At 45.0% G+C, this 14,699-nt stretch overlaps 1 protein-coding gene across 1 annotated transcript in view; it reads left to right on the forward strand.

The window, feature by feature from the left end:
- LOC138292684 (uncharacterized) overlaps positions 1–14,699 on the forward strand; it is a 311,929-nt gene that overhangs the window by 244,521 nt on the left and 52,709 nt on the right. Inside the window, exon 8 of the mRNA XM_069231404.1 lies at positions 5,627–5,689. Coding sequence (XP_069087505.1) covers positions 5,627–5,689 — 63 coding nt within the window. The remainder of the gene's footprint in view (positions 1–5,626; positions 5,690–14,699) is intronic.

Raw genomic sequence — 14,699 nt, forward strand, 5'->3', positions numbered from 1 at the left:
AAAAACACATCACAATCGGTATTTTGAATAAGGGTAGCCGTTCTAGCAAATGTGAAAGAGCTGGCAAGTAACCTTCAACAGTCCCCACAGCAAATCCCTTCTGACCTAGAACAAATCAAACAACAATACATCCGAGTTTGACCTGCAATGGGTCCATCTGGCGGGTAACACACCAAGTCATAAATTTACCCCAGCACCCAGCTAACTGATTTAGTGGAAAGATGTCTGGCTGCCACAAAGATATCAATGACTTCAGGAGGGAGCTCAAAGAACATTAAATATCACTGCCTGATGTCCGCACATTGAGGTGCAGGTTGTGCAGCCCCAAGTGCAGGAACTTCCCCCGGCTGCAACAGAATATCCTTTGGAAGCAACACCCTGATCAGAGGACAGATGTTCAGGCACAGAAGTTCCAGTTACCACACTCTGTTGGCCCAATCTGGAGCAACTTGGATGACTTGGTTGTTCCTGATCTCCTTCACAACTCAGGCAGAAAAGGTAGTGGCAAAGAGATGTACAGGAGTCCCAGGCTCCACTGCGTGTGCAATGCATCTCTGAGGCAAAGCCTTCTTGGAAATTCCAGTGCACAAAAGTATTACACTGTGCATTCTTGGCAGTGGCAAAGAGATTAAGGCAGGATATTCCCCATTGCTGGAAGACGCACTGCGCCTTCTCTAGGTTTAATTGCCATTTGTGATTCACTAGGCTTCAGTGACTAAAGGCTTCCACCCTGGCATTTAAGCAGCCTGCCAGGTGGCTTACCATGAGGGAAATAGGGAAATGAACTTATAATTCCTCCACTTCCAGAGGCATAGAATCTCCTGGCACAGAACTCAAGACTCTTTTCTGCCTTGCTTGTTGTTGTATCACATGGCAGTGGTGTTGTCTGTGAGAACCTTAACCAGCCTTCCCTTGATGATTGGCAGGAAGGCCTCCAACTACAAGCGAATCGCTCACTGATACAACAGAATTATGTGTAGGCCGGTCTCTCCCAGAGACCAGAGTCCTCTGATCTCCACCTCTACCAGATAGCCTCCCCAACCCAATAGTGGTGTGTCCGTATCCACCATCGGCTCTGGGTGGGGTAGGGAGAGGGGTCTGCTTCTGGTCCAACTGCGGCCATGCAGCCACTACTACAGATCTTCTGTAGTCTCCTCTGACACCTAAAAGGAATCCAGCAGGTTCCGCTGATGCTGGGCCCACTGAGATTTCAGGTTCCACTGCAAAGCCAGCATATGTCAAATGCCTTGGTCAGCGAGCAGGTTGCAGGAGAGGCGTACAAGAGTTCCATGCTCCACTGCATGTGTAATGCGTTTCAAAAGTGTTTCAAATGCAAAGCTTTCTTGGAAACTCCAGCACGTAAAAGTATTACACCATGCATTCTTGACAGTGGCTAGCAGACCAAGAAGCCACAGGACCATCCTAACTGAGACCGAAGAGATGGAGGCTGAAACATCAGGATCATAGCCCTTCTTTCCTAGACTTTTTAGACACACTGTATTTAGGATGACTCCAATAAAAAGGATCCTCTGAGAAGGAGTCAGGTGTGCCTTTGGCAGCTTGATGGAGAGCAATACCAGTAGATTTGCCGTTGTGTGGAAGAGCTTCATGACTGACTTTGGCAAACTTGCCTTCAACAGCCAGTTGTCAAGGTAGGGGAAGGACAGGTACTCTAGACCTCCAAAGATGGGCAGCTACCACCACCTTCACCATTGTGAACACCCGAAGGGGGCAGGTTGCTTACCTCGAACCATGTTGTGCCTGTAGACCTGCAGAACAGGGATGTGAAAGTAAACATTCTGTGGGTCTAATAACACCATCCAATCTCAGGGACTCAGGGAGAAAGAATGTGGGCCAGTGTGAGCATCCTGATTTTGTCCTTGCGCACAAAGTCGATGCAGGCAAGGATGCAAAATAGGATGAAGGTTTCCATCCCTCTTCAGCACAAGGAAGTAGGCAGGAATAACATCCAATCTCTACTTTTGAGGCCGCTACCCTTTCTCCTTTGGCCAAAAGAGCCTGCACCTCTTGGCGTACAATGGACTAAGAGTCCTCTAAAAGCTGCTCTGATGTAGGTGGCAGGTGCGGTGGGTGGAAAAGGAATGTCAGGGTTTAACTCCATTGGACAATTTTAAGGACCTACCTGTTGGATCTAGTACTCTGCTACACTGGACGGAATTGGCTGACCCTGCCTCCTACCGGATGGCTGTTCATCACAAAGGGCAAACTAAATAGGTTTTGAAGTTGTTGCCAGTGCGGCGGGGGTTCGGGCCGTACAGCGGCCTGGTTGTTGTTTGTTGGACTCACAACCCTAACCAAGAAAGGGCTGGGAGGTCTGTTGTGCAGGCAGTGACACCTGTCACTATCAATATATATCAATATGACCCTGGCATACCCACGAAAAGGGAGAAATTGTTGGAGGGATTGCCAGACTAATGCCAAAAGACCCTAAGGTTTTGCTGTGGCTTGGCTGTTCTTAAAACATCCCAGGGATGAGGCCGCCTTTTCGCCAAACATGGTGATACCATTGAAGGCCATGTTCATTAAGGATGTCTAGATGTCCCTCAAGAAGTCTGTGGATCTCATCCATGTGTGGCACCAGAGCACCACACGTGTCCCAGTAGCCCTTCTTAGACATTCAGGGGGTCATTACGGCATTGGCGGGCGGCTAACGCTGCCCGCCAAGCGGTAACCGCCGTACGGCCGCCAATGCGGCCGCACTCCCGCCGCCCCCATCACGACATCCCTGCTGGGCCGGCGGGGATGAGGCCGCAACATAGGAGCTGGCTCCTAATGGAGCCGGCGATGTTGCGGCCGTGCGACGGGTGCAGTTGCACCCATCGTGCTTTTCACTGTCTGCTATACAGACAGTGAAAAGCTGGCCGGGGCCCTGTTAGGGGGATGGGCAGTGCACCCCTTACCCCCAGAAACAGGCTGGCGGTAGGGATGTCATAATCCCCGGATTACATTCGCCGGGGCCATTGTGGCGGTAAACCACCGGCCCCGGCGGTGCGACTGCGGCGCTACCGCTGCGGTCAAAATAAGCCGGGAGGCACCGCCAGCCTGTTGGCGGTGCTCCCGTCGTTTTGGCCCTGCGGTTATAATACCGCCAGGGTCATAATGACCACCTCAGTGTCTAGGTTCTAGGTTTGAGCAGATGACAAACTTGCCTGCATCCCAGCCATCCTTAATGATCTGGGCCAAAGAGGTCCGTAAGTCTTCCAGGACTGCCAGTAAAATCTCACCAACCATGTTTCATGGTGTGTGGGTGTAATGTGCAAGGAGGCATCTAGTGATGACCCACCTCAAGGCGAAACTTTCTCAGGAGAACATTCTCTTGCTAAACGTTTCCATACAATAGGATTCTGACATTATGGACACTCTTTCAGGAGGATTCATTGGAAAGGCATTACTGTTGACTCTGTTGGTGGACGGCTGTACCACTAAACTTCAGAGTCACCTGGAGCTGGCCTATGGTGATGGGTGACCTGCCAATTGAGAGGAGGGCAAGAAAATGGCTTAACTCAACTGCCCAACAGAGCCCAACAGAGCCCAACAGAGCCCAACAGAGTGTCTGTGAGTACTAGATTGAAGGGCAGTAGAGGTTTTGTCAGTGCCTGGCCAGGCTGAAGAACCTCAGTGAGGACATTCGTTTTTACCTCTGTAGTGGGAAGGTGGAGGTCAACAACTTCAGCATCCCTCCTACTCGCAGTGGTACATACCTTCTTCTGTAGCTGGTCTTAAGGGTAGCACCAAGCCCGCATCAGGTGAGGTATCTAACTCACTTGCCTCTTGTTGGTCCATATACCAACTGTCTTTGTCATAGGGTCGGGCAAACTATTCCCCATTCCCTCAGTTGTCTCCATATGGCTGGTCCTGGTCAGAGACGGAGCCAAAAAGTTGGTGTTGTGTCTGTGAGTGACTGCACCATAAACAAACTGGGGTCTGAGTCTGCGGGGTTGAGTATTGGCTGTGCCACATCAGGATCTGGTAGCGGCCTCAGTTGAGATACATTCAGCTTGGAGTCAGATACCACAATAGGTTGTGGCTCCCCCAGCAACAGTTGCATGGGTGTTGACGTCAAAGTCAATGCCAATGCAGAACCCGAAGTGGGTTGAAGGGGTACAGATGGTGCCAAGGTGGAGCCAGAAGCGTGCCAAAGATGCACAGCCTGGCCTCTCAAAAAGCTATGACATACTGCAATGTCACCAATTGACCTGGGAACTCGAGGTGCATCAAAACAAAAATTGGAATCAGGTCCATGGTGGAATGGGAGTGAAACATGTATGCACAGTGACACACTTGCGCCTTCTCTGGAGAATGAGAGTAATGGGAAGGGGCTGAGCACCGCTTGGACCTCTTAAGTTTTAGACTGTGTCCATGAAGAAGATCTGCCCGTATGAACGACTTCAAGTGTGGGTCCACATTCTTGACTTTAAATTAAAACATACCGGCCCAGAGTTGTGTGATGTTTCACCAAGTAGAGCTTCACTTTGCGTTCCTGGATGACTTTTGGATTCACCTGGGCACAATTGTTGCAGGCCTCAGAGTCATGCGCCGAACACAAACACCAGCCACACATTGTGGGGATCTTTCACTGATATCTGTTTGCAGCGGGAAACGTCCTTTATGCCGAAGTTTTGATAACGAAGTCGTGGTTAACGAAAGCGGGAACAACGCTTTCTTTAACCATGACTCCGTTATTTTGTGCCTTAACTATGCATGTTCTGAACAACGAACATGCGTGGTTAAGGTACAAAGAAGGGAGTCGGCTAAGGAGGACGACGCAGGTGACGAGGGGACGACTAAGGTAAGTGGGGGGTTTTAGGTTTTGGGCATGGGCAGTGCAGGGGCCCCCTAACAGGGCCCCGGCCAGCTTTTCACTGTCTGCCTAGCAGACAGTGAAAAGCGCGACGGATGCAACTGCACCCGTCGCACCGCCGCAACACCGCCGGCTCCATTCGGAGCCGGCTCCTGTGTTGCGGCCTCATTCCCGCTGGGCCTGCGGGCGCTAACTTGGTTAACGCCCACCGGCCCAGCGGGAATGTTGGAATGGGGACCGCGGAAATTTGGCCGCATGGCGGCCAAATGGCGGTTTCCGCCTGGCGGGAGGCAGTAGCCGTTTGCCAGAGTTGGAATCACCCCCTTAATCCCTGTAGTCTTTAAGGTGCCATGCTCCCTTGTACGCTGAAAAAAATTAAGGAAAACAGACACTTCAAAGAGTGAAGAAAAAGGAGTGGAGCACTGGATCCCCGTCTGAAGGTGTAGATGGAAAGTAACTTAGAGTGCATGGGTGGCGCTCATATGCAGCTTTGCGCATCACTTCCTGAGCGTTATGCAGCGAACGAGGACTTGCATGCTGTCACTACTGGTGCACAGGAGCACTGTTTTTCTAATTTCCAGATCCAGTCTGGCTCCTGGAGATATGTACAAGGTGAAGTATCTGCTGTTTTGCACTGGCCTTGACTTACTCTATTTTTTTTATGTTAGACGTCCTGAATTTAGAGATTGTTTGTACATAGAGTAAATTATGTAATAACACATAATGCAAGTTACCATTTGCCTTTTGATGCCCAGGGACTCTGGTTTCTTTTTGATAGAGATATCTCTTTGCTTCATTCCTCAGAAGCAGCTGAAGAAGGCCGAATATGATAGGAAGTGGATGGACAAAAGGAACAGGGTAACCGAGGTAGGAACTAAAGAACGCCGGTCCCGTCAACCCTAAGCAATATGACTGCTATGGCCTAACACATATTCTCCATTCCTCTGACACAATCTCACCCTATGTGACACTCTCACCAGCAGCCTGGGATTCCAACAGTTCTGCACGATCACACACGTAAGTTATGAATGGGTACACTGAGTACAAAAGTATTCACAAGAACCGGAAGGCTGCAAACGTTAGCAACTTCTCAGTGATAGATATATTTGCAAATACCTTAAGGCGAATCCTGAAAATAATAATCACATAATGTGACAGCTATTACAAAGTTACTCTGACTCGTGCTTTGAAACCTTTACCAGGTTGCTATTTTACACAAAGTACAGACAAACTCACGCACACACACTTTCTTTTTCTTTCCCTAGCAGGATTTACAAAATATGACAATGATAAGCCAGCTATTCAGTGTGCGAGGATTTTGTTTTGTTTTGGAAGTGAACGTGAATCAGTTCCTCCAGACGCTTCAGGACTTTCGGCATAACTCGAATAACTGTTTTAAAAAACTGTTCGTCTTGGTTCATGCACAACCTTTATGTGCCACGTGGTGGCTGTGCAAAACAAGTGTCATTTCCTGTGGGCAATCAGGGCACTTGGCCTTGGACCAACTCCTTTTTAATATAATAATATCAGAGAAAAACTAATGTTGTGTTGGCTCCATCCCCTTACCAAAGAGCCAGCTGAAGATGGGGTTATCGGTTCCTTCTTGGTTTGACTCGTGATATTTTGTGTTTCTGGTTTCCTAAACCTTCCTTAGTCTTATCCATTTTACAGTTGGATGTAGGATGTCCTCTGGTCCTCCTTGCCTCTGATTTGTATTCAGTTTCATCTGCTAGATCTCCCCTGGATGAGACACCATTATGACTGGTGAATGGAACAAAGGCTCGATCTGCTCCTGGGCCTTCGTAACCACTCCTGAATTAGGCAGCTTTGGTCTACCTACCTGTGTATGGTCTGAGTCTCAGCTGCCTGCTCAGCTCCCCAGTCCTGGGGACTTCTTATTAGGACAGGTTTTGACTCGAGCCAGCTGTACTCCAGTGAGTTAAGCAAAATATTTTAAAGTGGATTGAGAGTCGGGTAAACGGTACCAGGATCACAGTAGTATTTAATTTGCGATACTAAAAATAAATTAGATTCATGCAGGCAAGATGCTTCTCTAAGGTGAGGAAATGTTGCAACGTTCAGAGGACACCCACTATCTAAATTTTTAGTAAAAGCCAGAAACATTGTCTTTTTATCAGTGTGTGAGAAACGCTTTAGGAGACAAAGTTCTATTGTATCATGAAGAATGAACATCCTAACACTATTCTTGTGGTTACGTCAATGAAAAGTTAAGAGCACCTTCCAAGGATTTGAGTCACTTTCTGCATCTCGGTGTTGTGATATGTAGTTATCACCAAGGATGTAAACTTTCATGCCTGCTAAATTACACGCACGCACCTACAAAATGATGTGTAATTATCAGCATTCACTCAGCATATCTGCTTTAATCATCTCCTCGTCGCCTTCTAAGAAAGTGCCTTGTCTGCCCCCGTCAGAGCTGCACCTGAGCCCCTGTACAACGCCTGCTCTCCCTCGGGATCCCACCCTTGTTGCATCTGTGGCTCTAACCATGTCTATTGGAAATGTATGGCGCGGGAGGATAAAATAATAACAGCAGCTTTGGCAACATAATATGGCAAGGAAAGACAAATTATGAAATATTATGTTTATATGTATTTTTTAACATTATCCTTTCTACCTCCCAGAGTAAATAGATTTACATATAAAATGTAGGCTTCATCGGAACGCAAGCCTGCTTGTACACACTTCTTGTAATGAAAGGATTTCCTCGTTATAGTTTTATGTATTTAGTACTCGTTCATCCTGTGTTCACAATAGCAAGCCTCAGTAAGCAACTCATTCCAATAACAACCATTGGCAATGCCAATAGGTCCAGCTTATGAATGCACTGTCAATACACACCTAAATATCTGTGTATATTAATGACTGCCTCCTCCTAGCTGTACAAAAGAGAAAGTGGTAACTAAGGATCAATGTACCACACCACCACCACCTGTGAGTCCTACTAAGTCTACTCCATAGTTGCCCAACTCTAAAGGTTAGCTACCAAATAAACCACATGCAGCATTTTTTTTTACATTAGAGAGGCAACACACAAAAATGCGTACACAATCAATCAGCTTTACAAGATTGATCAAAAAACGTTCTTATTGTTTGGAGTCTTTATTCATCTTCATACAGGAACAATAGCGCAGTGAATGCATTTCGCCCAAAATAGAGCTTCATCAGGGCCTAGATATAAAAAAAGATCCATGGCACAATAGATCTCTTAGAATTAGTATGGCATTTTTAAACAGAGCATTAACATCCATGCACAACCCTCCTGAAGGACTGTATTATGGCGAATATTTGATGCTCACAAAGTTTCATATCTGTAGTACACACAGCGCTTTCTTTACTCACTAATTCCCAAAATTGTAGTCCAAGACATGTTCAGCTAAACGTCCGACCTCCTTTACCACAAATCCACCAACCTATTTTGTGTGTTGTCTCTCTAATGTAAACAAAACTCCTATCTGCACTGCTGCCAGAGACAAACACCATAAATTATCTACTTATCTAAGACACTTTAATAGCAATAAAATGGCATATGTGTGCCCCTTAAAGTTCAAGCTCAGGCAGCTAGATAAACAAAATGGTTACTGCTCTGTTGAGGGCAAGCACTTTTTTGTGGAAGCACACAATGCCTACCCAATCAAAACATGTACTCCCCAACATGTGGGCAGAGCCAAAGCCCCTCTCCTGATGGTTCTTACATAATTGTCTGGCAATAGCTGCGATGTCAAGCCAGACCATAAAAATCAGCCCTCCAGAATAGTGCTGTATATTACATAAGTACAATGTAAGTGTGCCACTTGAGGAATTAATACTCAAGACACCAGACTTTTAAAAGATATATAAAATGTTTGTATTTCATTTAAACTCCATGTGTCATCTGGATATAATAGCATTTTAAGCTATTGAGAGGAAATGCCACAAATAACTAAACATATTTGTATGATCAAATTTATTTTTCTTTTCTTATTTATATCTGAAATACATGTAACTAAGTGTGAGGCCTTTTGTTGGTGTCTTGAGTCAGTCATAGGTAATTGGGCACTATCCTGTGTGTGAGTACTGTTGTTTTCCTCAGATTTCCCAAACCACAATATAGGGGTACTCGAGTTCGACAGCCAAGTTACTCCCATTAGGCTCCTGACTCATAAGATAGTAAGGACAAGCAACAAATAAATTCCGTAGATTACATTCAATGACATCAGTGTTCAGTAAGGGCTTTACTTTAGAGAACAAAAGTATTTTAATCAGCAGGTAAGTAAATAAAACCATTGAAATCACAATACCCATGAAAACAGAAGGTGGTAGCACCTGTTGGGGCTGAGGTACACCCTCCAAACCTCTTTGTACTTCTTTCATAGAAGCCACTTTCCAACATTCGGCTAATGGCCTATGTTATCCTATAAAGTTTTGTTTGGGTCAAATCTGGAGAAAAAAAAATGGGTGACTGATATGTTTAAGCTATAGATACTGGAATCCAAGCTCAACTTTGGTCCCTTGCTCCCTTGTAACAAAAGAAAAACAACAGTAAATCCATTATTATAATATAGCTATTCTCGACGTCCCTCCACCCAAACAAAATCCCCACAAATAAAAGTCTTTGGGGCTTCTGGAGATGTCCTGGTGACCCAGTGTCCAATCACCAGAGTCCGGTTGGGAGCACACTTAGAGGCCAAAGTGGACCCTTTAGTTTTGGTTGGGAACAAACGGAGGGCTAGCTCCCACTGTGACGTCACATGGTTATGTCATGTTCAAGAGCCTATATCTAAGGATTAAGATTTTTTGGTAGTAGGCCACCAACGTAAAATGGGAGCGCACACAGCAGACAATGCTGACTTCACAAACCACTGGTGTAAGGAGTGTCAGGCTTGGGTGCAGCTTCAACTGCGATATTTCTGGAACTGTAAGCACTACTTCAGTAATCCTAAATAAGTGAAACGGACAATGATGTGCTTCATTAAATTAATAAATAGAACAAAGCTACAAACTGCTCCAACTCACAACGCCCTCCTACAGCCTGTAAAGTACACATTTCTTCAGGGGTGAAGAATGAGAGACCTCTAGTAACTGTATTGCTAAAGAGCGGCTGACAAAGGCTGGTAAGGACATCCTACAAGCATTGGATTAGTTGAGAAGAACAAGGACCAACTCGATCCTTGAAGACAGTGGAGCCAGTCCTCAACCCAGATGTTCTTTTATTCTTTCCTCTTGAGCATTTGGGTTGTGAGAACCTGGGGACTCCTGAGCCTTGTCACTCCGTTGAGTTGTCTTCGTAGTCAGCTGCCCTTTTGCCAGTGGCGTAACAAAGGCCCCCGCTGCCCCACAGGTGTGGGGGCCCCCAAAGCTCTAGGGGCCCCCCTCAGCCCTGTACCCAGGCCTGAGAGTACCTGAGTAAGACCTGAGGGGGCCCCTCCATGTACTTTGCAGGGCCCCCTCTCAATATTCGTTTTGCCACTGCCTTTTGCTATCTTCCCAAGAATCAGGTCACTCCTGGCAAACATGGCCCAGCTCTTCAGCAGGCAGGTGAGATATTCGTTTTTATCCTCCTTTCATCCCCGGGTAAGAGCAGCAAGGAGATCTCCAACCTTTGAATTCCCAGACTTCTCTGTGTCAAAACCATTTGAATGAACCAAGTATTGTCTGTAAGGTTCACTGGTAGCCATAGCAAGATGCGAGAGCCAACAAGAGCGATTGCCTCATTCAAAGGTTGGTGTGCTTCTCCAGTCCTTGAGAATAATCCTTTTATTGATGCTGGACAGATTGTTCAAGCTACCGACCCTAGTATCCTTAGACCAGATCTGTGTATTCACCTCCGTATATAAGGTCAAAAAGGCTCCCAGTGCCAAGGAAGATAGTAGCAACAAAGGAAATTTGTATTTGGTGAACATCGCCCTGGGAGAGGAAACTTACAGCGGGACAAAAGCACTGGGCTGGAATCCTTCCTTTACAACCAAATACAAAGGTATCGAGGAGGAGGCATGGATTGTGTATGTGGATGCTGGGATACTCAAGACTGACATCATCACCTCAAAGCAAAGCAAAGCATTATTGTGTGCAGGACACACACACATCTGGGGTCCACAAAACTCCACCCTTCACCAGCCCAATAATTAACTACCCATTTTACGTGCAGACAACACTCAACCTTCATACTTGTCTCAGACATAGGAAAGGCAGTAGACCCAGTTATGGCAACTACATAGACATTTTCCTGAGGAGGGATTCTAGGTAGTCTCCCCATAAAAGCACATGTACAAAGGTCTGTGCCCATGCGCTAGAAACTTGCTGCCAAAACCGTCACTCACTGCATCGCAGTAGCCACTCTCACTAAGAATTGAGGTACATTTTGATTGCCCCCCCCGATATCACAACAGAGCTCTGAAGTCACTAAAAACACTAAAAACATTATCGTTGGGCTCAATAGAGGAAAACACAGGGCTCTACAGAAAACTGAACACTGGCCAAGTACCACAACTCTCCAAAGACATGGAGAGGACTCTTGTCCCAACAGTATGTATGTTTTTATCATGCACCAGACAGCCCAGGGGCGGCTCTTTCAATTGGTCGGAGGAGCGTCGCTGTCCACTCCCACCCACTGTCAGCAGCAGCCGCTGCAAACCTTTTACAACAAAATGATATTAAACCATGTTTATTATCGTTTCGTTGTGAAAGGGAGGAGCATTCGGGACAACGGGATCAGGGGAGTGCACTGCGCACTCCGCTCGGTGCCCATGTGTTTTTGGCTGGCCGTCTCGGGACAGCCAAATACACATGCACACTGTGCTCTCTCGAGCCCAACACTGTGTTACTGGGCTGGAAAGAGCAGGCACAGGCTCCCAGTCTGCCTGGGATCTCCCAGGCTGGGTGCTCCCAGCCAATCCTAACGCTGTTCTGAGCAGAGTCAGGATTGGCCGCTTGGCAGGCTGGGAGCCTGTGCCTCCTGTCAGAAAGAAGGAGCGGCAGCACGACGCAGTGAGGAAGGTAAGTTAAAAAAATAGATATATATAATTGAATGGTAATCCTCAAAACTCCCTGAGCGCACTGCCCCACCCCTTCACAGTGCAGCGGGCCACCACTGCATATGCCTCACTCCCAGTCTCTTAACTGATATCCTTAATCTTTTTGGGACGAAAAGTCACCTCTTTAGTACCTGAGTACAGCAATCAATGACTTAAACGAGACTAGTTATCCTTTGCTTAGTCTCTAGCAATGCGCTGCAACCTGTGTCATGTATATTTTAGTAACCTTTGAACCATTTGCTTTAGACATTTTTTTTTTCTATTGCAACTGGCAAAATATGCAGCAGATGGTGGATTATATGGATTACATGACTAATGGGGAAACCTGACAATTTTGTGGAAAATACTGTGCTCCTTATAACAGGCTTTGCGCTTTAGTCTTTCCACTGAGTCAGCAGCCTATGCCTATTCCAGGAGGTAACACAAACCCAGGTCTCACAACTTCTAACTCACCACATGATTAGCTAGTCTCCTGGTTCTGTGCTTTGCCTCTGCTAGCGCGCCTGGTCCTTAGTAAGTAAATTTACAAGGGGACTCGTATAGGTCGATGAACCTTTTGAATCGCATGGAGTATCCTAGCCATGTAGTGACCACCGTAATGGTAGCTGACATCAATAATCAAGATACATTCTTTGAAAAACAACTTTAAAACATAATACTCAAGAATAACCACTACTCAGGCAAAGGGTTAACACGTTTTTTTCCCTATTGTTTACAGTTCTAATCATCTGTTAATTCAATCTTTATTCAAATCAGTTCTTTATCAATTCATCAGTCATACGACTTTATTTCTTGAAGAAAACATATGCGGCAAAGCAACACCATAAGTTATGAATATCAGCATTAATAATGTAATTCAGCAAGTAAGTTTGTCAGTCATTTGTCACCGTCAACGTCACCCCTAACAACCTACCTAACCAAGATTAGATTTAGCATGTGGGTCTTCATGCGAAAACAATTTAGAGAAAACATCAATTTAGAAAAATTATACCTAAGTGAGAATCTCTACAAAACAGTGCAATTAGTACCTAGAAGAAAAGGCACAACATTTTCAGTCACATTGTCATAGCTACCTATCCAACATGGATCAGCAACAGCTAGTCTTCGTCTTCAGGTCATCAAATAGTCAGCTACTGATCAGGCTCACAGAGTATGAGCCCAATATCAGCACCTCGGACAGCGTCTCCTGACGTCATCAATTTTCTTCCCACAGTCCTGATTCCTCATCCCTTGTCATGACTTTTTATTAGGGTCTCCCAGTCCATCCCACTAATTGCTAATTGGTCAATCGGTCGGAAGATATGACTCTAACCTATAGTTTTTATTTACCAAATCGTATTCTTATATTTCACAAAACGCTGATTGGTTCTTATTGCGATGAGGACATCATCCAGGTCTTCAGGTATCAAAATTGTCACACATGGTTCTCTAGTCAGTGCTTCCATTGTTCAAGTCCTGGGATAGTACATTTAGCCTACACTACACATAATTGTTTCAAATTGTCTTCACCATCTCCTGTCCGTCAGTACATTGCAGAATGTTCTAGCTAAGCGACTTGAACTCTTAGCGGTTCAAGGTCTCTGTCTCCAGTTACCAGCCCTTTGCAAGGCGTTCAAATTCTCCATGTTCAGAGCGAGCGAGGCCCAGTGAAACTAGGCCTCTGGTACGGCTAACTTAAGACTATTGAATTAATACAAAACATAGGTTATATATCTCATTATGACATCCTAGTACATTTTTCTGAAATGTTTTCATTATTTCGCATATTTTATGTAATTTTAGTACACATGGTGATAATACCCCGAGGGCACATTTTCAAACACACACATTATTTTCTGTCATTAATTTCTCTATGTATTTTTCTCATTTAATAAACACACATATAAATCATTAATAATTTATTTTTAACATATCTGCTCCAACAGACCCTCCTCTGATGACTAAATATGTCAACACTTTACAATTCTGTCTCAGATGTATTTTGCCTTTTCCTTGAATTTTCCCTATAAATTTGTCTCCTAGGTGTTTCTTCCCTTCTCTGATCATTCTTAGATTTCCTTAATTTTATCTTTTGCCATAATTTGCATGTACCCCATAATCCTAATATGGAAACAATCACAATTAATATTCCCTGGACAATTTTCCATAATACCCCATTCCAAATTTGACTAAACCAATTTCCCACAGAGGCAAATCCATTTCCAACTTTTTCCCAAACCCCTGGTTCCTTCAAATCCTTCAAATCCTTGCTTGAATTAGTTAAGTTAGTAAGTAAGTCTCTTATCTCTTTATCATTCTCTGGAATGTAGGAACAACAATGCCTAGCATTAATCATTTTACAGACTCTGCCGTCTTTTGTCAAAATTATGTCTAAAGCAAGCCTATTTTGAAGCGCCATAGCTCTATCCGCAGCCAATTCAGTATTTAACAGGAGTATTTCCCCTGTAAAGTTTGTTAGCATGTTATCCACAATAGTAGATAACTTTTGTATCTTAATTGCATTCAGAATAACTCATACAGAAGGAATTACTGCACCAAAAATATCTCCCACAATTGCAGAAGAGGTTTCCCTCCTCTGTTGCTCATGGTGTAATTCAGTCACTTTCGGAATTTTCTTTAAATCATCTATCTGATAGATTTTAGGGAAAACTATCCCCAAATACCATGTCCCATACCATCCTCTAGGAAGATGGTAATAAGCATTAAGTCCACAAATATAGTAGAGTCCAGGAATCGCAGGGTCCTTACCATTCAGCATAAAAGTCTATTTACTCTGAAACAAAAACACATCCCTACATTCACTCGTTCCCACAAATAAGGTGCCAATGCGTGATTTCGGTCTA

This window comes from Pleurodeles waltl, chromosome 4_2 (genome assembly GCF_031143425.1).
Source record: "Pleurodeles waltl isolate 20211129_DDA chromosome 4_2, aPleWal1.hap1.20221129, whole genome shotgun sequence".
Taxonomy (NCBI): domain Eukaryota; kingdom Metazoa; phylum Chordata; class Amphibia; order Caudata; family Salamandridae; genus Pleurodeles; species Pleurodeles waltl.